Genomic DNA, 21,106 nt, shown 5'->3' with positions numbered 1-21,106 from the left:
CGTCTAAAACGTCCCGGGAGAAGCACAGCGCCGGGAGAGGCTCGCCCGGAGCGCGGGAAAAGCCCGGGCCCGCCCCTGGCGCGTTCCCGCGGCCGCCGGCCTTGGCCCCGCCCCAGCCTCTCGGCCGAGGCCGCCCCGCCCACTAACGGACGGCTGCGGCTCGCCCGGGCACGCCCCGTGCCCCGCTTGTCACGCCCAGCCGGTCTCTCTCGGACGCCGCCCGGGACGTGCGTTTGGGTCCGGTCCGGCCTGAGACCACCGTTCCGCGACATCTCCCCAGGGCTATGGCCTCTTTGGACGAGGTGCGGCAGCTGGTGAGCCCGCGCCCTGGCGTGTTCCCCGGTCCCGGGCGGCGGAACTCTCTGAGTCTACCCCCCCCCCCCGCCCCGTTCCGCCCCGCCCCTCCCCGCCCGGTCGCCTTTGGGGCCAGCGGGATTGTGACCGTGCGGGTTTCGGGACTCCCGCGTGGCGGGGGCTCCTTGCTGCCCCCCCCCCCCCCAGGGCGAGGGCTGAGGAGCTCTGCCGAGCGCCTGGATGTTGGGGAACTTAGATTGGCCAGGCTTTTCCTGGTCCTGGCCGAAGTGAGGGGTGTAAATTAAATCCAGGTGTTTATCACTTTGTAACGGTTTTCTTTTTTGAGTAGGGCTTGTAATCCGCCTGGTTTTGTGCGGTTGTGTACACGTACATGGCCGCTAACCGGGAAGTCGGCTTCCCTAGCTTTTCCAAAACTTGCGGTTTTACCGTATTTGTTGGGCGGTTCTGTTTTGCTTTTCCCTCTCCTTGTAATTAAAAGAACACATGACCGATCCGGTATGTTGTGCGTTTCCAATAACTTTTGCATAACTTATCTTACTTGGTGTTGGATAGTAAGTCGTGGTTTTCCGGATGGTCATACTGTTTTCATAATACCAATCTCTTGTAATCTTGCCTTTGTTCCCATCGTTTTAGGGACTGTTCATGGAGTCTTCCAGATGCTGCATGGGGTAGAATGGCCTCTTTATTTCTACTTCCCTAACAGCTGCATCCAGTAGAAAATTTTTTTTGTTGCTACTTTAAGAAAACTCCAATTTTGCCCTTACCCAATATTAATGAAAATAATCATTTTAATTAACTATTAAATATTTTGCCATTGGTGGTATTTTCTCAGGATTCTTAATCACAAGCAATATTACTCCAATAAACATTTTCCAAATAACTTCTACTTACCTGAAACTAGTGGCTCTTATCTTCCTATGCTTCATTTTAGTTATAGAACTTACTTCAGTAGCCTAAAATCAAAAATAATACAAAATAGATAAATGCTATAATTTCCATGTGAATTTGAACCATGACCATTTATGTGAAAAATCATCATATTCTTTAGCTATGGAAACCTTAATGGCCATCCAGTAAAAGCACCCTCTCATGAAAAGCATCATCACCCTTTAGTGATTTACCAGCGCCATCTAATTCTTGAGCATGATGAAACCTTGATGTCTGCTCACTAACACAAGGTCTTTTTTTCTGGAGACGTTATACATTGGACACACTAACTGCGTTCTCATCTGTTACCATATTTGCCACGATGGCTACTGTGGGTGAATTATTTGATATCTACACACAAATGGAGCTTTACCATATTCGAAATCTTGTTTATTCTTCATGTAGGAAGAGGTTTCTATTATGGCTCATATACTTTTATAGAAAGCTGAAAACAGTGAAATTATTATTTGTAGTTAATAGCAATAGCATTTGTAGGGGAAATTCTGCTGTGAGGATGCATATTCTCCTGAGGAGCAACAGTCATAGTTTTACCAGCTGTTCCATACACTGGTTTTTAATTTAGTTGAGTGAATCTGGGAAGTGTCAGTATGGTGGGCTCTCCAGCCCCTCCAGTGTCGTAAGGCTAAGGGCTCACCACAGGTGAGGTAGGAGAACTGAAGGTGTCTCCTCTGACTTCCGCACTTTCTCCTCTCAATTATCAGGTCAGATTTTTGCTTCAGCAGAACGTATACTGAAACTGAAATGCAGATTTGGAGACTCTTCCATATTTTTCTATTTTGGGGGGCAGAGGGACCAGTAGGATGCAATAGAGGGTCAAGGGAGGCTGAAAAGGGGGCTAGTGAATAGCATCAATGAATATTGTGTACACGTTTGAAAATGTCATATTGAAAACCATTATGTTATAGAAATGATATATGCTAATGATAATAAAGAACCCAGATTAAGTTTGTGATGATACATACCTATAAGCACTTGGGGTGTAATGGGGGCATGGAGTGTGTGTGAGGATGAGGCAGGAGGATCATAAATTCAGGGTCAGCCTAGGCTACATAGTGACTTCAAGACTGGCCTGGATTAGGTAGAGACATTATCTCAAGAACCAAAAGCAGGGCAGTGGTGGTGCACTCCTTTAATCCCAGCACTTGGGAGAAAGAAGTAGGAAGATCTCAGTGAGTTTGAGGCTATCCTGGTCTACAAATTGAGTTCCAGGGCAGCCAGAACTGTTAACACAGAGAAACCTTGGCTTGAAAAACAAAACAAAACAAAAAAACAAAAACAAAACTAGGATTCCCTGTTTATTTTACCCGTTGTGTTGGCCATATTTATGGAGACTATGAGAAATCATTCTTCTAGTTAGTTATATATAGAAAGTGGTGATACATTGTGTAATAAGTGTAGAATCTATTCATCGATACTTAAAAATTTTGTGAGTTCCCTATACTTGTTTTTCATAGACAAATGAACATGAGCAGTGATATTTTTGTTTGATTGCATGTATATTAGCAAGAATTACTTGAATATTTTTGAAAATTCAAATAGATGTTCTATTGAGGGAAATTGTTACTAAGGTAGTACTGAATGTATAGATGAGAAACATTCCTCATAGGTGGCTTATTTAGTTTAAGCTGTCAACTTGATGTAGTTCAGAGTAATCTGTGCAGTCTCAATGGGTAGACTGCCTAGATCAGATTGGTCTGTGGCCATGTCTGTGAGGATTGTCTTGTTAGATGATGCAAGAAGACCCAACCCACTGTTGGCAGTGCCAGTTCTGGCGGGAGGTTCTGAGATGTGTAAGACATCCAGCTAGAGAAAACAAAAAGATGGATCTTGTTTTCTAAAATACGGTTTGCTAGTCTATGTCTTTTGTTGGAGAAGGAGACCACTAACACTTATAGTTACTATTGAAAGGTGTGTATTGGTTGCTATCATTTTGTTTATTTCTATACTGTTTTTCTGAATCTCTCTTGATTGTTGGTGTGGTATTTTATTTTTCTCCTGTGACCTTTTGGGTATGTTTTCTGCAGTATTCCTCCCATTATCCTCCTTTTATTTGACTGATTGGTCATAAATTCCATTAGTTTGTTTTAATCTTGTAAATGTTTAATCTTTTCTTCAATTAGGATTGGTAGTTTTGCTGAGTATAAAAGTATGGATTGACAATTTTTGTCTTTTAGAACACAGAATATAAATCTAAGCCACTTAAAATTTTTGTATCAAATCATCCACTGTTATGCTTGGTTTACTTGGTTGCTGTAATTAAACATGCTGACCAAAAGAAACTTGGGGGAGGAATGGATTTAGTTGGCTTACACTTGCAAGACACAGTGCATTATTGAAGTAAGTCAGGGTGAGAACCTGTAGGAACACTGTTTGCTGGCTCACATTTAGATTTGCTCATTGGCTCATGCTCAGCTAGTTTCTTAAACAGGCCAGAACCACCTACCTAGGGGATGGTACTACCCACAGTGGGCTGGGCCTCCCACAGTAATCATCAATCAAGACAATACTTTTTTTAATTAAATTTTTTTCATTTTACATATCAACCAGTTCTCTCTCCCCCTGCCCCCCTCCACTCCTCAGAGAGGGTAAGGCCTCCCATGGAGAGTCAGCAAAGTCTGGCATATCAAGTTGAGGCAGGACCAAGCCCCTCCCCCCTGCATTGAGGTTGAACAAGGTATCCCTCTATAGGGAATGGGCTCCAAAAAGCCAGTTCATGCACTAGGGATAAATCCTGGTCCCACTGCCAGGGGCCCCACAAATTGCTCAAGCTACACAACTGTCTATATTCAGAGGGCCTAGTTCAGTCCCATGCAGGTTCCCCAGCTGTCAGTCCAGAGTCTGTGAGCTCCCACTAGCTTGGGTCAGCTGTCTCTGTGGGTTCCCCCATCATGATCTTGACCCCCCTTGTTCATATAATCCCTCTTCCCTCTCTTTGGCAGTACTGGAGGAGCTCAGCCCAGTGATTGGCTGTGAATTTCTGCATCTGCTTCCATCAGTTACTGGATGAAGGTTCTATCATGACAGTTAGGGTAGTCAACAATCTAATTCCAGGAGATGGCCAGTTCAGGCACCCTCTCCACTATTGCTTGGAGTCTTAGCTGGGGTCATCCTTGTGGATTCCTGGGAGTTTCCCTGGCACCAGTTTTCTCCCTAACCCCATAATGGTTCCCTCTATCAAAATATCTCTTTCCTTGCTCTCCCTCTGTCCTTCCCCCAAGTCGACCATCCAGTTCCTTCATGTTCTTATCCTCCTTCCCCCCAGTTTACCCAGGAGATCTTATCTCTTTCTCCTTCCTAGGGCGATCCATGAATGTCCCTCTTAGGGGCCTCTCAAGACAATATTTAATCATCAATCACAGATATGGGACTCCCTCAGATGACACTAGTCAGCAGCTGAAGTTAACTAAGAAAAACACTCTTTATTCTGTTTTTACAGTTTTAACTGTAATATGCATGGAGAGTTTCTTTTCTGGTCTTTTCCATTTGGCATTCTTTTGGACCTCTTATATATCTGGATGAGTACTGCTGGCTCTGGGACAGGAAATTATCTTGCAAATGTTTTATTTGGGAATTCTTCTATCTCCATAATTCATAGATTTGTTCTTTTCATGGTGGCCCAAAGCTCTCTTGTGTTCCTTTTTCCTCTGTTGACTTTTGCTGAATGATCTAGTTCCTTTCCATTGTCTTTAAGCTCTGATACTCTTTGTCTGCATTATCCACACTGCTGATGAAGTTTGCCACTGGACTTTTCATTTGTCTTACTGCATTTTTTTCTTTTCAGCATCATTTCAGTTTGACTTTTCCTCGTCATTTTACTCTTTATTGAATCTGTTTTCATATCTTAAATTAATTTCCTCATTTTATTGTTTTTATTTTCTTGGGGTGCATTCATATCTGAGTTTTTGAACATTTCCTTCCTTCCTTCCTTCCTTCCTTCCTTCCTTCCTTCCTTCCTTCCTCCCTCCCTCCCTCCCTCCCTCCCTCCCTCCCTCCCTCCCTCCCCTCCCCTCCCTCCTTCCTTCTTTTCTTGACTTCCCCTTTTGTAGTTCAGATTACCCCCTCCCCAACTTTTTTCTTCTGTTGTGGGATTGGCACTCAGAGCTATGGACGCTGTCCCTGTTTTTTCCCCGAGTCAGCAGTAACAGTCACTATCCAGTGTCAACATACCCTTGGCTGTGCTCTGCTTCTGTTACCCCATGCTGTGGCTTTCCATGTCTGGGTGCTCTAACTTGCTCCCTACTTCCACCACCTTCTCTGCATGTTCCAACTCCCTGCATACTGGGGTACCCTACTCTGGGCACATCCTGCGTGCTTCCTACTTCTTATATGCATTGTGGGCCCTCACGCACCTGGATGCCCTTCCCTGAGGCAGCTACAGCCTTCTCCTTTCTTCTGAAACCCCTGCCACTGTATTTTTGCTGATCCTACTTACCTGGGTGTCCTACTCTGGGTCAGGCCGTGCCCATTTTCTACCTATGCTGCATTGTGTGGGTCCTTGTGTACCTGGGCCTCTACTTACTCTTTGTCAACTCCAGTCCCATTTCTACCACCTCTGCTGACTGAACTTTTGTTGTTGTTTGAAAATTTCCCAGAGGAAATGTAGGGGAGCTGTGTTTCAAAGCTTCCTGACTTTATTGGGCTCCAGAACATGAACGTGAAGAGTTAACCACTATACTCCTCATTGCTGTATTTTTCCCCTTTATAGTTCGCACTCACTCAAGCTGTTGTACTGGATACTAAGCTCTCGTTTGTACTCATCCCTGCAACCCTGCCTCCCTCAGTGCTTCGTGAGTTAGCTCCCTAGAACTTTCTTGCATTAGGCCTGTTGAAATTCTGGGTGGTACAGTATCTGTTTAGACTGCCCTTTCAGACTTTGTCTATACAGTATCTGACCTCCTTTCCTTCAGTATTCTTTCAGATTTTATGCTACTGTAGCCACTCTTGCTAACGGATGGTGCCTTGACTTTGTCATTGCCCAGAACTAATGATCTCAGTTTCAGGTACTTCGCTCTGACTGTACCTCCTACCTTGCTTGTTTACTTCCTCAACTACCCCAAATCCCTCACTTCTTTGATGTACTCTATTATTTCTACTTGCTTTCTATTTCCCCTCAGTCCCACTCTGAGTCCATTATTATAGCCATTTATAACCATTTCCTTGCACATCTGAGCTCCTTCTCCTGCTTCATAATTCTTTCCTGGCAAAATTCTACACTTAAGAACACCAAACTGGGGGCTGGAGAGATGGCTCAAAGGTTAAGAGCACCGACTGCTTTTCCAGAAGTCCTGAGTTCAATTCTTAGCAACCACATGGTGGCTCACAGCCATCTGTAATGAGATCTGGCGCCCTCCTCTGAATACATAATAAATAAATAAATCTTTAAAAAAAAAAAAAAAAAGAACACCAAACTGCCTCTAGGATCCTGTTGTGCCAGATGGAGGAAAATCACACCAACAGACTCACCAAAACTTTTTGACCTTAAATTATTTTTGGTCACCTATGATAACTAATTTTTATTATCACATGATGGCATTATAATCACCACATGTTTATGAGGGTGTTTGCAGAAAGGTTTAACTGAACAAAGAACACATCCTGAATGTTTAGGGCACCATCCCATGGGCTAGGGGCCCGCACTCAGTATAAAGGAGAAAGCAAACTAAGTGCCAGCATTCATCCTTTTCTGCTTCATGACTGCACATGACAGTGTGACCAGTGTGACCAGCTGCCTTAGACATCCCGGCACCAGGACTTTCCCGCCCTTAGCCGCCTTTGCTAGGTAGTTTATTACAGCAAGGAAAAAAGTAAACAATCCATCACCTTTCTGTTACATGGAATTACCTGTGACAAGAAAAAGTCTACTTTGACTCACAGTTTTGGAGGTTTTAGTCCATGACCAATTTACCTCACTCAGTACATTGGGCATGTCGCAGAGACACACATAATCGATAGGGATTGAATAGTGGACCAAAGAGAGAGCCATTTTATGAGAGCCAGGAAGCAGAAGAGAAACAGACCAGTGTCCCACAGGCTTCTTTGAGGGCACACTTGAAGGGATCTTAGCACTGAAGTGAGCTCCACCTCATGCTCCCTCCTTTGGTTATCACACTACTGAAGGGATGAGCATCTAATACTGAGGCCTTTGGGGGACACTGCAGATTCAAACTTGAGCAACTCCTAGACATCAGGAACTAACTACTCTGTGACCGAAATTGTATTGCATTTGTCTTAGTTAGTGTCTCTGACGCTGTGATAGGACATTGACCTAAAGCACCTTGAGGAGGGAAGGGGTGATTCCATTTTAACTTTGCAGTCCTTCATCAAGGGAAGCAGAGGCAGGTCAAGACAAGAACCTGGAGGCAGGAACTGAAGTGGAGACATCGAATATGCTTACTGTCTTAGTGCTCACGTCTTGCTCAGCAGGCTTTCTTATACGACTCAGGACACCTGCTCATGAGTGGCACCACCCACAGTGGGGCTGGACCCTCCTTTATCAATCGTTAATTAAGAAAGTGACTCCCAGATGTGCATGCCCACAGGCCAGTCTGATGGAGGCAGTTCTTCAGTGGAGGTCCCCTCTTTCTTGGTGACTCTATCTAGTTTATGTTGACAAAAAACTTACCAGTACAACACTTGGCTAGTTCCCTTACCTTCTTTTTCTTTCAGATCAAGATTTGACAGTTCTTTCTGTTAAAGGGTCAAATAGTAACTATTGTCAGGTTTGTGAGCCATGCAGTCAGTCAGAAGCCATGTAACTGTCACTGCTGCAGGAAAGCAGGGTATGTAAATGAGTAGGAGGGGCACTCTCACACTTGGCCACGCCCCTTTATTCTCTTCTGCTGTCTCTGGCTCTTGGAGTTGTTTCTGAATTTTTCAGTATTTAAGTACCAGAGTTCCCCATGACTCAGTCCTGTGAGTCCCCCATTTCTTGCATATGGTTTTCTTTCTATTGATCATTATTTCAGTTGGGATTTTCTACAGATCCTATATGCTGTTCTCTTTTCTCTTTTTTAAAAATATAATTGGTTGAGAACATCATATATGAATGTACTGTATATCATGTTTACCGCGCCATCTTCCTGTTCCAAATCTATAGTGTCACCCCCTAACAACTTCTTCTCAAATTAATGATCTTTATAATTATTGTATACACACACACAAAACCTGTGGAGTCCAATTAGTATTGTCCATATGTGTGTGTGTATATATATTTAAGGCTGATCAAGGATTGTTTCTACTTCCTGTGTTTTGATCTACTTCTAGACTAAACCTTTTAAAACAAAAGTGAATTTGTGTTTCTCTTATGCAAGAATCCTTTCAAAGCTATTCTTTACTTTTTTTTTAAAATTTATTTATTTATTTAATGCCAAATGCTGTTTATTGAAGGAGGGAAGAGGTCTTAAATACAGGCTTACAGCACAATGGGAGAACCCCTATTCTTTACTTTTTTGAGATTACAATCTCATCATCCCCCCCCCCTTTTTTTTTTTTGGTTTTTTGAGACAGGATTTCTCTGTGTAATTTTGGTGCCTATCACTGACCTCACACTCCCAGAGATCTGCCTGCCTCTGCCTCCCCTGGGATTAAAGCCCTCTCCCTTCTTTTCTTCCTTTCCAAACCCTTGCATATACCCACCCATCTTGCTCTCTTTCAAATTCATGGATTCTTTTTTTGCTTTAATTGTTGTTATATGTATGTGTATGTGTATATATGCATATATTGGATTCTTTTTTTGTTTTAATTGTTAGTATATTTGTGTGTGTATATACATAAAATATATATACATAAAATGTATGCCGTACCCAGCTGTACAATGTTGCTTGTACATTTTCAGGGCTGACCGTTTGGTATTAGATAACCAGTTGGTGTTCTCTTCCCCGGGGTACCATTTCTCCTACTCTCAGTGTTCCTCAGTTGCCTGTAGTTTGTAGCTCTTTGTGTAAGGTTAAGATTCCCCTTCATGTTGGCACGTTTACTGGTATCATCCTTGTTCAGCTCATGCGTAAGCAGTCATGTTGGTGAGACTTGATGTGTGTAAATTTCTAGGAGACACAATCTCAAAGACAACTCCCTGTTCCTCTGTCTCAGTCTTTCTGCCCCCTTTCCCACAATGATCCCTGAGCCTTAAGTGTAGGAGTTTTGTGGTAGATATATTAGTTGGGGCTGGGCTCCACAACTCTGCATTTTGATTGGTTGTGATTTCCTGTCAGAGTCTTCATCTGTTGCAAAGGGAAGTTTCCTTGATGAGGGGTGAGGATTCCACTTATCTGTGTGTATACGGACAAATATTTAGAGTGTTGTTAGGGTTTATGTTGATTTAGTAAAGTAGTGATTGTAGGTTCTCTAAGATCCACCAAGATCCATGACCTCACTAGTCCTGGGTAGATGCTAGATTTCCAGTACCAGGAATGATTTCCTTCTTGTTGAGCGGGTCTTAAATTCAATTAGAGAGCTGTTGGTTACTGCCAAGGTATGTGTGCATGCCACTACTGTACCCTTAGGGTTATCTTTTCATGCGGGTCATTGTTGTGGTTTATAGCATCACAATTGGGTTGGACTGTTGGTTGCTTTTCTGTTTTGGAAACTTGCATTGTACCTCCTGGTACTATGAAAGTTAGTTCTCAGGAAGGAGGCTTTCATGTGAGATCTAGCTTGGGTGTCCTGGGCCTGTGTTAGAAGTGCATGGTGTCCACCTTTGGGGAGCAACCAAGGACAGTAGAAAATAGCCTGTAATGTTTGGGAGGCTCTTAGACAACCCTGACTAATAACTCAGAGTGCTTCATATGCCTGGTATTGGGTTTTTGTTAGATGGTCTGTGATACTTAGTAGAGCTTTGTGTTACTACATTGTGTTACTACATTGACTGTCAAAGTATTTATGGTTGCAGTCAAGTAACTCTGAGTTAAGTACTAATCCCAAAGTGCAAAAGTTACAGTGCTGATCCCCGAGAGATGTCAGTGGTTAATATCAGTGGTGCCTCTTTCAGAGGACCTAGGTTCGTTTCTGAGCACCCATGTGGCTCACAACCACCTGTAACTCCACTTCCAGTGTATCCAGTGTCCTCTTCTAACCTCAGTGGGTACCAGGCAGACACATGGTGCACAGGTGTGCTTGCAGAAAACACACCACTACACATAAAAATAAAATAAAACATAGTGACATGTGCATTTTGGATATGCCAAGGAGAGGCTATAAAGTGTTTCCTTTAAGTGAAAAGGTAGACTGTTCTACACTATAAGGGGAGAACATAAAATTATATGCTAGGATTGTAAAGATATATATGGGAAGAAAAAAATATTTTTTCTGTGAAATTGTGAGAAAAGAAAATGAAATGTGATACTTTTATTGCAAACTACAAAAGTTATAGTCATAATACATGATTAATTAAGATAGAAAAGGTGTGAGCTGGGTGGTGGTGGCACACGCCTTTAATCCCAGCACTTGGGAGCCAGAGGCAGGCATCTCTGTGAGTTTGAGGTCAGCTTGGTCTACAAAGTGAATTCCAGGACAGGCTCCAAAGCTATACAGAGAAATCTTGTCTTGAAAAACAAAAACAAAACAAAACAAATAAACAAAAAAAAGATAGAAAAGGTGTGTATGATTCTACATTACTGGACTGTAGTTTTATTTACCTACCAAGGCTCTTGGGATATGTTCCTTCCCTACCTTCCCATAAAGAGAGGCCACTGTTTCCAAACATCTATGCAGATTCATATCCTGATTTCTTTCCTGCTTATCATAGCATCTATGCAGTGACCTTAGTTTAAGACTCATGGGAGCCCTTGGGAATCTCTGATGGTAACACAGATGGCCTCCTCTCTAGCTCCTCTCTGTCCTCCTTGCCTTGCATGGGGGATTCCTTAGGCCTAAGTGATAGTTCTTTGTAGCTTTGTAGCCAGACCATTTATGTTCACAGACTTTGCTTTGCCAATTCCTCCACCCTCTTTGCTTTATTTGCTGGCTGGGGAGCTTTTTCTTCCACAGCACTTTCTCTGACACTGCAGAATTCATTCTGTTATATGCATGTGTCCCAACTGTACTAACATTTAAATTACAAGGATATTGACTGACTTAGCTTTGGTCCACAATGCCTGGTGTCTGTCACACTTTCTTTAAAATATATGGCATTTTACTAATACATAGTTCATTTGGGGAATAAATGAAAAGTATATTATTGGTAGACTTTCTTCTATTTCCTTGGTGTCTCCGCCCCTCCCTGTCCCAGTAAGGTCCATCTTAAGATGTTTCTATGAATAAGTAGTTCTTCCCTACCCTTCTCTGACTTCTCTTTCATTTTCTTTCCCTGGACTTGATAAAACCAGCAACTTCTCAATGACTAGTTTTTGGAACAGGACCCAAATAAATCTGATTTAGTTCCCACAACAACAAAATACAGTTTTATTGTGTCTTTCCTTATTAATCCATCATGTCTGTAACATGCAGTTTCTGTGACTCATTCTTTATTTTCACTACATCATAATTCTATGGTATTTTGCTCCAAGTTATAGTCTGAATTGTAAGGGACCCAAGAAAATCAGTATTTTCATATCCCATTGAGTTTCCAAAACAACTTTTGCCTTTTCACATGCCAACATTAACAAAATGCATCTGAATTTCCCCAGTTCCTTTATAGTTTATGCATTACCTATAAATGTTCTGGAAATGACTTTGTCATGCTGTGAGTTAGGGAAACCTGGCTTCCCTGATATTAGCCTATTACATAATCAGTGGATCATGGGGAAGGAGTTTATTCAAACATCTGTTCTCTATTCGATGAGAAGAAACTTGTCAGGAGCTGGAGTGGACTAGAGAGGCAGATTTTTTTTTTTTTTTTAAATGCCGAATGCTGTTTATTGAAGGAGGGAAGAGGTCTTTAAATACAGGCTTACAGCACAATGGGTGAACCCTGGAGGGCAGAAGTTCGATACCAATATTTTACAATATTGCATCTAAGCTGTTAACACCCATTATTCAGGATACACAGACAAGGAACTCCCCTTAAGCATTCAGGAGGGTAGAACCCCGCAGGGAATTAGCATAGGGAGGATATCAAAGTCAAGGTCAGCAAGCAAGGCAACAGTTACCCAAAAATGGGGGCCAGGGACCTACAGGTCCCCCTTTTACTAAAAAATGAGCTTCTGGCTTAGGTTGCGTGGGATGTTAGCAGGTCACCTTACCCGTCATGGAGACGCCTGCCCAGGCCACACAGGTGCTCTGTCTTAGGTTGGTGAGTGCCCCCCAGGCATTACCCATCTCTGAATACTCATTATCATACAGGCTCAGTCGTGTGTGAGCTGCAGAGTTAACTGCTGCCAAAGATCTCAAAGTGGCACTGGGCTTGCAATCTGTGTGTTCAACACAGAAAAGACTCACAGAGGTCCTATCTCACCCATAGCTAGTAGGCTAAAGGCAACTGAGCCATTCCCTTCCTTAACGAGCCTTACTGCAAATTGGAGTCCTTATAAGATGGTATCCCAAAAGCAAATGGAACTTGAGTTTATAAATTTATAATTTTCAAAGCCAATTGAAATGTATATAACTATTGAATTAAATTTATCATGCCCAATAGAATGAAAGATTAACTGTGGTAGCTACTTTTGAGAGGCAGATTTTAAACATGGTCAGGGGAAGAGATTCCCAAGGACTAGAGCTAACAAAAGGATTGTGTGCTACCCATAAGCTCTGGACTTGAGCCCTGGAGAGTTAAACAGTAGTATAAATCATGTCAGCAGGAGCCTTGCCCTCCAATAGGGAGGCAGAACTCTGTATCTGGAGAAAGTAAGCTGCTGGGAAATGAACGATTTATTTGTTGGTCTCAGGCTGCAAAGGTATGCTTGAAATTAGAAGTACCAAAGTAGGGCTAGCACATGAGTGCCAGGCTGAACAAATCTGCACTGTCCTCTTAGATTACATTTTGTGCCAAAGAAAATATTTGTCCCTGTATTAGATTAGATAATATGGATAAAACAGTAGGACACTCAGCCCTCAGTGTCACTTCCTGATACAATCTATTTCCTGCTCACACCTGAGCATGTGTATCTTCTGTGAGTGATGTACCACACATGGTATTCTCTGAACTGTACTATAGAGCAATGCCACTTAAGCTTTTAAAAAAGGCTAGTGAGAAAGGGGCTTTCAGTTTTTAATCAGTAAGGAATTGTGATTAGAATTTGTGACAGTAGTTTAGTAGGTGGTTGAGTTATTAAGTAAAATTTACTTAGATATAACAAAAGGCTCCCCCTTTGTAAGATGTGGAGGCACTGGTATTTGTTACAGTATAGTTCATTGTAGTAGCAGCAAAGGGTATTATCTAAATAAAGAGAAGCATACACTACAGTATGGAATAGAACATTATACCATAGAGTGAGGTAGATAATGAATATAACATGAAACAATCCTTTGAGGAGACTCAAAACAACAGCAAGAAACAGCATAGTGCAGAACAGTTGGCTGCTATTGTTAGATACACAAAGGAGTCCAGCACACACATGTACTTAGATTTGTACATCTTCCCTAGAGGGATTCACGAGAGACTGGTAACCTCTCAGGAAGAGAACTGAGATGCTAAGAAATCAGGAGTGGAAGCATCAGAACTGGTTTTGTACTACTCCTTTTTATTATTAATTTCTGATAATTTTATATAATGTGCTGTATTTATATAATTTCTTTCCCTGCCTCTCCCCTTCAACTCTTCCATGTCCCCCTCCACTTCCTCTCAAATTTATAACCTCTTCTTTAGTTATATATATATATATATGTATGTATGTGTATGTGTATATTTTTGTATATGGATGTATATATAAATACAACATGCTGAGTCCAGTTTAGTGTTGCGTGTGTGTGTGTGTGTGTGTGTGTGTGTGTGTGTGTGTGTGTGTGTGTGTAGGGTTGACTACTTTGGATTAGATACCTATCAGGGGGCTCCTCCCTGGAGAAGACTGATTGACTTTGAGTGCAATCAGTTGCCTGTAGCTCTTCATGGAGGCACAGGGCCTTGTGAGGTTTTCCTGTTCACACTGGCGTGTCAGCTGCTGGTGTCATTGTACTGGTTTTATTTAGGCAACCAGGTTGTTGAGATTTCATGGATGTAGTTTCTCTGTCGTGTAGAGAAGACACTACCTCGAAGCAAACACCCAGGTCCGCTGGCTCTTATAGTCTTCCCACCTGCTCTTTTGAGGTATTTCCTATACATTAGGCATGGAAGTTGTGTTTACATCTGTATTAATGATAGTATTTTTTGTGATGCTAGGAGTAGAATTCAGGACTGTGTTCATGCCAGATAAGTGCTCTACTAGCTGACCTATAATGCAAGCTCCTTAATATTAAAGAAAAGTTACTTTTATTCTATATCTTGTGATGTACTCTAGATAGTAGTGCTGCTACTGAGTCGGCACAGCTTGTCATTTTCTCTTTCTCAACTATTAGAAATAGTATGCTTGGAGTTGGTTACAAATTAGGATAGTAACCTCCTTATTCAGATCATACCTGTTAGCTTTTCTAAACCCATTTCTTCTTTAGGAACTCCAGGAGTATGCGGAGTGCAGCTTTCTCGTAAGAAAATGTACTTACTGGATTAGCACAGTAGGGCACATGTAATAGATCTTTTGTGTATACACACACACACACACACACACACACACACACTCCTAGATTATTCATACAAGAGAAAATAGGGTATTTTTCTGAGTTTGGATTGTTCACTTAATGATTTCTCATTCCATCCATTTTCCTGGAAATGTTGTTTCATATTTCTTTGTGCCTGAAGAAAATTCCACATACATTGCATGGATTAAATGCATTAGTGACTAATGAGTCACCAGTGTTGCCTCATTGTCACAGTAAGGAAAGAAACAAGAGCATTTTCTCTTGGATTCATTTAACCCACAGTGAGGCCAGGTTTGAATTCTCCACCTTATCTTCCCTGTGTCTCTGTCCTCCTAACAAAGAACGCTTTTCTGCTCTATTTATTGAGCTGCACAGGAAGCATCACACGGGGAAGGAATGGAATACTTTACAGAGATCTTTAACAGAATTTTACAAGGAATAAAGTCACTGGCTTCAACCTACCCAGATAGCAAACAGTATTATGTCATCAACCAGTATCCAAATGCTGTGTTGAACATTTATGGTGGCTATTCATTTTAGAAGATTGCTTTCATCTTCTGTATTTGCTGCTTTCAGCAAATGATACACATGCATTGTTCTGAGTCCAGGGTTTGGAAGAATACATGATTTAAGATTACAGCTGTGGTTAGCTTAGCTTGTAAAAGTTGATTACACAGGAAATCCAAGGCAAGTAAGGTTGATCGTTACATTGTTCTGTTAAAAGCAGATTAAACAAACAGGTTGAGTACACATTTGAATAGCCGTCTTAAGGCTTAAATGACCTCAAGGTGTATTATTAATTCAGTAAAAGTTCCAGTCGTAGAATGTAGGAAGTATTTTATCATAATGCATTGTCACAATATATGCCTGTATATATTTAGCACATCATTATTTGTTCATCTGTTAATGGATGCCTAGCCTGGTTCCTCTGCCTGTCTATGTAGGAATAGTTATAGGAATAAACATGGACACGCAGTTGTCTCTGTGGTTTGTTGGCTTAGAGTCCTTTGGGATATAATATAAGAGCGACATCGTTGGGTCACATGGTAGTTGTGTTTTAGTATTTTTGAGGAAACTCCATGTTGATTTCCACAGTGCTGTGTCAGTGTACATTCCCTGTAGCAGTATATGAGGGTTCCTCATCCCCCAGATCATGACTAGCATTTTCTTTTCTTTTTTTTTTTGATGACAGCCATTTTGACTGGGTGGAGATGGAATTTGAAAGCAGTTTAATTTGAATTTCTGGAAGTATTTATTGGCTGTTTATTTTCTTTTTGAGAATTGTCTGTTTAGTTCCTTGACCTATTTATTGATTTTATTGATTTTTTAAAAGATTTATTTTATTTATTTTGTAAACAGTGTTCTTTTTGCAAGTTTGCTATATGCCAGAAGAGAAGATCAGATCTCATTACGGATGATTGTGAGCCACCATGTGGTTGCTGGGAATTGAACTCAGGACCTCTGGAAGAGCAGACAGTGCTCTTAACCTCTGAGCCATCTCTCCAGCTGATTTTATTGATTTAAAGCCTTTTTTTTTTTTTTTTGAGACAGGGCTTCTCTGTGTAGCTTTGCACCTTTCCTGGAACTCACTCTGTAGCCTAGGCTGGCCTCAAACTCACAGAGATCCACCTGGCTCTGCCTCCTTAGTGCTGGGATTAAAGGTGTGTGCCACCACTCCCCGGCTTAAAAGCTTTTTTGTATTTAATTTTTGTGGTTCTTTGTTAGAAGTAAGTTTGGGGGTCACAAAGAAAGAGACTACTACTCCAGTGGAAGTGTCTCTTTTACTCTTGATCACGAGTGGGACTGCTTGCCACAGCAGAACAAGTACATGGGACAGCAAGTGCACGTGACTTTTCATCCTAACCAGGTGGTGGTGACTGTGTGTGTGACCTCCCCTTCCCCCAACTAGGGTCCAGCCTCACAGTCCAGCCTCACAGTCTTTCATGATTGGTTGGTCTTAAAAGAGTGGGCACACAGAAAATGATGGGGAAAGGAGCCAGCCACTTTACTCCTAGAAAATAGCAGAGCCTTTGTATAAAAAGGTTTTGCTGCATTTGGGTGTGTGTGCTAAAACATTTGCATTAAAGTCTTACAAGGTGGGAAGATTAAACGCAAGTTTTATAGTATTTGATAAGTTAAAAACTCATATTTAGGGATGGGGATTTAGCTCAGTAGGCCCTGGGTTCAGTCCTCATCTCTGAAAAAAAAAACCTAATATTTAATGTTTCTTACATTTATATATTATAGATATTAATGCTTTTTAAAAAATTTCTGTGCTCAAACAACATGGCCTAGACAACTTATAGAAAGAAGGGTGTATTTGGCTTATGGTTCCAGAGGAAAAAGTCCATCATGGCCAGGAGGCAGGCATGATGGCTGGAACAGGAAGCTGAGAGCTCCCGTCCTCAATCCCAGCACAAAGAGAAAGCTAACTGGAATTAGGGTGTGGCTGTAGACTCTCAACGCCCACCTCCAGTGACATACTTACTCTGTCAAGGCTGTACACCTAAACCAACCCCCAAATCACCACCAGCTAGGAATCAAGTACTCACATGAATACCTGAGCCTGTGGGGAAGTTTCTCATTCGAACCGTCCCAGAGACCAGGCCTGATTTGTAGAGGACAGGATCTCCTCGCTGCCCAGTTCTGTGTCCTCTCTTCACTCCGTAGTTGTTACCTCTGCTTTGCCCAAGTTTCTGAGTTTCATATAATCCCATCTGACAATTCGTGGGCTTTTTCTATGCTATTTGGATCCTTTTCAGAAAGTCCTTGCCTGTGCCTATCACTTGAAGTAATTTCCTATGTTTTCTTTTCACAGCTTCAAAGTTTCAGGCTTCACTTTAAGGTTTTGACCATTTTGAGTAGGATTTTGTGCAGGGTGGGAGAGATGGAACTAGCTTCATTCGTCTACATGTAACTATCCAGGTTCCTAGTATCATTGAAGAGGCTGTCTGTTTTTTAAATACACGTTGCTTCTGATACCTTATAAATTAGATGATGGTAACTGTGTGCTCCCATGTCTAGATTCTCTGTTCTCTATTATTGGTCTGCCTCTCTCTGTTCAGTATTGTACAGTTTCTTTTACTGTTTTTCTGTAGTATAATTTGAGACTAGCTCTGTGAAACTGCTAACCTTGTTCTGCTGAGGATTGCTTTGGCTGTTTGGGGTCTTTTATGCTGCCAAATAAATTTTAGATTTTTTTTTTTTTCAGAGCTGAGGGCCGAACCCAGGGCCTTGCACTTGCTAGGCAAGCGCTCTACCACTGCGCTAAATCCCCAACCCTGAATTTTAGAATTTTTGTTCTAATTTTTGAAGAACATCATTGGACTTTTGATGAAAGATTGCAGTGAACTTGTAGATCACTTTAGGAAATGTAACCATTTTTTTCAGTATTGATTTTGCCAACCCATAAGCAAGCAGAGTGAATGCTGCTAGGCTCTGAAATGAAAAGGAATTAGATATATATGTAGTCACTGATAGGTTTCTGTTTAAAATTCAGACTTTTTTGTTGTTACACTTGTTTATTCGTGTGTGTGTGTGTGTGTGTGTGTGTGTGTGTGTGTGTGAGAGAGAGAGAGAGAGAGAGAGAGAGAGAGAGAGAGAGAGAGAGAGAGAGAGAGAGACAGACACGTATCTTGGACTCGGTTCTGCGCTCCCACCATGTGGGTTCTGGAATCAGACTCTGCTCGTTAGACTTGATGGCAGTTACCTTAACCTGCTGAGCGAGCTTGCTGCTCCCCTCCACCTTTTTCTTATATTAGGACTCAGTTTTATGGAGGAGTTTCTCAGTTTGAGACCATCCACTTGCTTGTTAGAGCATTTTCTCTGGTGTGTTGAGTATTACTGTACTTGGCATTTAGTGTTTTTGAGTCCAAAACTCTGAGGGGGTGTGGAAGTCACACTGGTGCTTTTGTTTAACTTTTTGCTGGCTTTTCTGTTCTTGCCTGATTTCAGCTCTCTCTCTCCCTTTTTTTTTTGTGGTTTTTGTTCTGTTAGTTTTGTTTTTCTGATGTTTCATAGTTCTCGCCTAAGATTACTTGCTGCATCCATTGGTGAGCCCTTGCTAGGTTCCCACACTTCTCATGTTCCCATGTTGCTGTTGTTCTCTTATATTTGGACTAGCTGGTCCATGCTCTCATGGGGAATTTCTGATTCAAAGTGTCTGTCATGCTACACTTCCTTTACAAGCGATACAGGCAGAGCTGCTCCAGTCTTCTCTGTATATATATATAGTACATCCAGTTGGTGGTTATCCATAGCCTGTTCTCTCTCTCCAGCTTGCTGTTCCCGTAACACATATGTCCAGGAGGGACTTGAATCTCCTTGGTGACTACTCCTGGTCCACACCAGTGTGCTTGCAACTACTGCAAATCGTGGTCTGGTGGAAGTAGAATGATGTATGTGGGTACCCGTTCCTAGCTGTTCAGGCTACTTTTGTGGGGCATTGTGAAGACCTCACCTGGCTTATTTCCTTTCTGTGCGTCATGCCGATTTCTTACTCCGTTCCCCTTACACTTTTATCTCCTCTGCTGTTAGTAGTAACAGGGATGGAGCATAAGTCCAGTCACCCTCAGCAGCATAAGGAGTTCCCTTAATGTTTTAGGACTTCACCTCAATTAAAACTGAATCCTTGGCTTCCACATGAAGAATTTCAGAATGAGTCAGCATGAAACCAAGTTGGAGTTTATTTAAAATAGAAAGAAAGGTACTCAGGGAAAGACTAAAGCACCTGGGAGCATTTTCAGAGGTTTGAGAGCAAACACAAACAAAAACAAACTGAAGAGTGAGAAACCAAAATGCTTTCAAAGGAAACAAAATGAATACCTTAAACCAAATGCTATGAAAGCAGTCCAAAAGGTATTCAACAAATAGGATCAGAGTAAACCATCAACCAGAGCTCAGGAAGCCTAGGTGCCCTAGAATTAACATGTCAGTGTGCATCACCAGATGGAGGGCACAGGAGGCCCATGCCGGTACTTGGTCTGGATGGGGATGCGGTTAATCTAGTATTGTCTTTTATTCCCATAACTGATGGTATAAATCAACAACAACAGCAACAAAAGAAAGACAAACCACAACCAACACCGACAGCCCTCACCTTAAAGGGGTATGAGTTTGTTCTGAAGCCAAATATGAGTGGCCATGGCATAGGACCATAGATTTAGGTTAGGCCAAATCATGTGTTCCAATGTGGTAGAGTTTTAGGAAGTTTGATAGTGAGAGACCAAAGAAAGTCACAAATTGAGATACGTTTCAATTACGTGGTGGAAATACATGTGCAGCAAAGTTACAGCAAAGTGGTGAGACCTCTGCTACGGCCTCAGCTGCTCTCTGGTGACATCCTTGGCTGTCCTACTTTCCCTTTCTGCTGTTTTGAGAAATACCATGATCAAAAGCAGCTTAGGGAGAAAAAGACTCATCTTCTTCTTCCTTTTCCTGGAGCTGAGGATCGAACCCAGGGCCTTGCACTTGCTAGGCAAGTGCTCTACCACTGAGCTAAATCCCCAACACTCATTTTCTTCTTATAGGTTACAGTCCATCATTGAGGACAATCAGGGTAGGAACTCAAGGGAGAAACCTGAAGCCGAAACCACGGAGGAACACTGCTTGCTAGCCTTCTCTTTGGCTTGCTCATAGGCTCACGGTTTCCTAGCTTTCTTTTATAACCAAGTAACATCTGGCCTAAGGGATGGTACCTCTCACAGTGGTCTGGGCCTTTCCGTATTAATTAATAAGACATTCCCCACAGACATTCCCATAGGCCAGTCTAATCTAGGCAGTTGCTTAAGGCTATCCTCTCAGGTTATGGAAGCAAGAAGTTTATTTGACTTTGACAGTTGTCTACTTATTATCGTTCTGTAGAATTGCCGACCATAAGCATAGTGAAACTATTCTGTATAATGGGCTGATTATATACATAGATTTAAGAATTTGCTCAGGAAAATGTTCTTATGATTACATAATTTTAGTTGTCGTGTAATTTAGTAGGAATGCCTCAGGTAGGAATAATTCTTTTTTTTAAATTTTTGTTTTGTTTTGTTTTTCCGAGACAAGGTTTCTCTGTGTAATTTTGGTGCCTGTCCTGGATCTTGCTCTGTAGACCAGGCTGGCCTCGAACTCACAGAGATCTGCCTGGCTCTGCTTCCCGAGTGCTGGGATTAAAGGCATGAGCCACCACCACCTGGCCAGGAATAATTCTTTTAAATAGAACTTTTTTCTACTGTTAGTGCAGGGGCAA

The 21,106-nt window shown here is 41.9% G+C and overlaps 1 protein-coding gene across 5 annotated transcripts in view; it reads left to right on the top strand.

The window, feature by feature from the left end:
• The first annotated feature begins 86 nt into the window (after positions 1-86).
• Positions 87-21,106, top strand: part of Septin10 (septin 10) — an 85,587-nt gene continuing 64,567 nt past the window's right edge. For 3 of the 5 annotated variants that reach the window (XM_037200108.1, XM_037200106.1, XM_037200110.1), the window contains exon 1: positions 87-314. In XM_037200108.1, coding sequence (XP_037056003.1) covers positions 285-314 — 30 coding nt within the window. In that variant the 5' untranslated portion in view covers positions 87-284. The remainder of the gene's footprint in view (positions 315-21,106) is intronic. The other 2 variants (XM_037200109.1, XM_037200107.1) reach the window with 1 other exon arrangement.

The sequence above is a fragment of the Peromyscus leucopus genome, chromosome 16_21 (assembly GCF_004664715.2).
Source record: "Peromyscus leucopus breed LL Stock chromosome 16_21, UCI_PerLeu_2.1, whole genome shotgun sequence".
NCBI classification, from domain to species: Eukaryota; Metazoa; Chordata; class Mammalia; order Rodentia; family Cricetidae; genus Peromyscus; species Peromyscus leucopus.
This window is presented reverse-complemented; position numbering and strand designations above follow the sequence as displayed.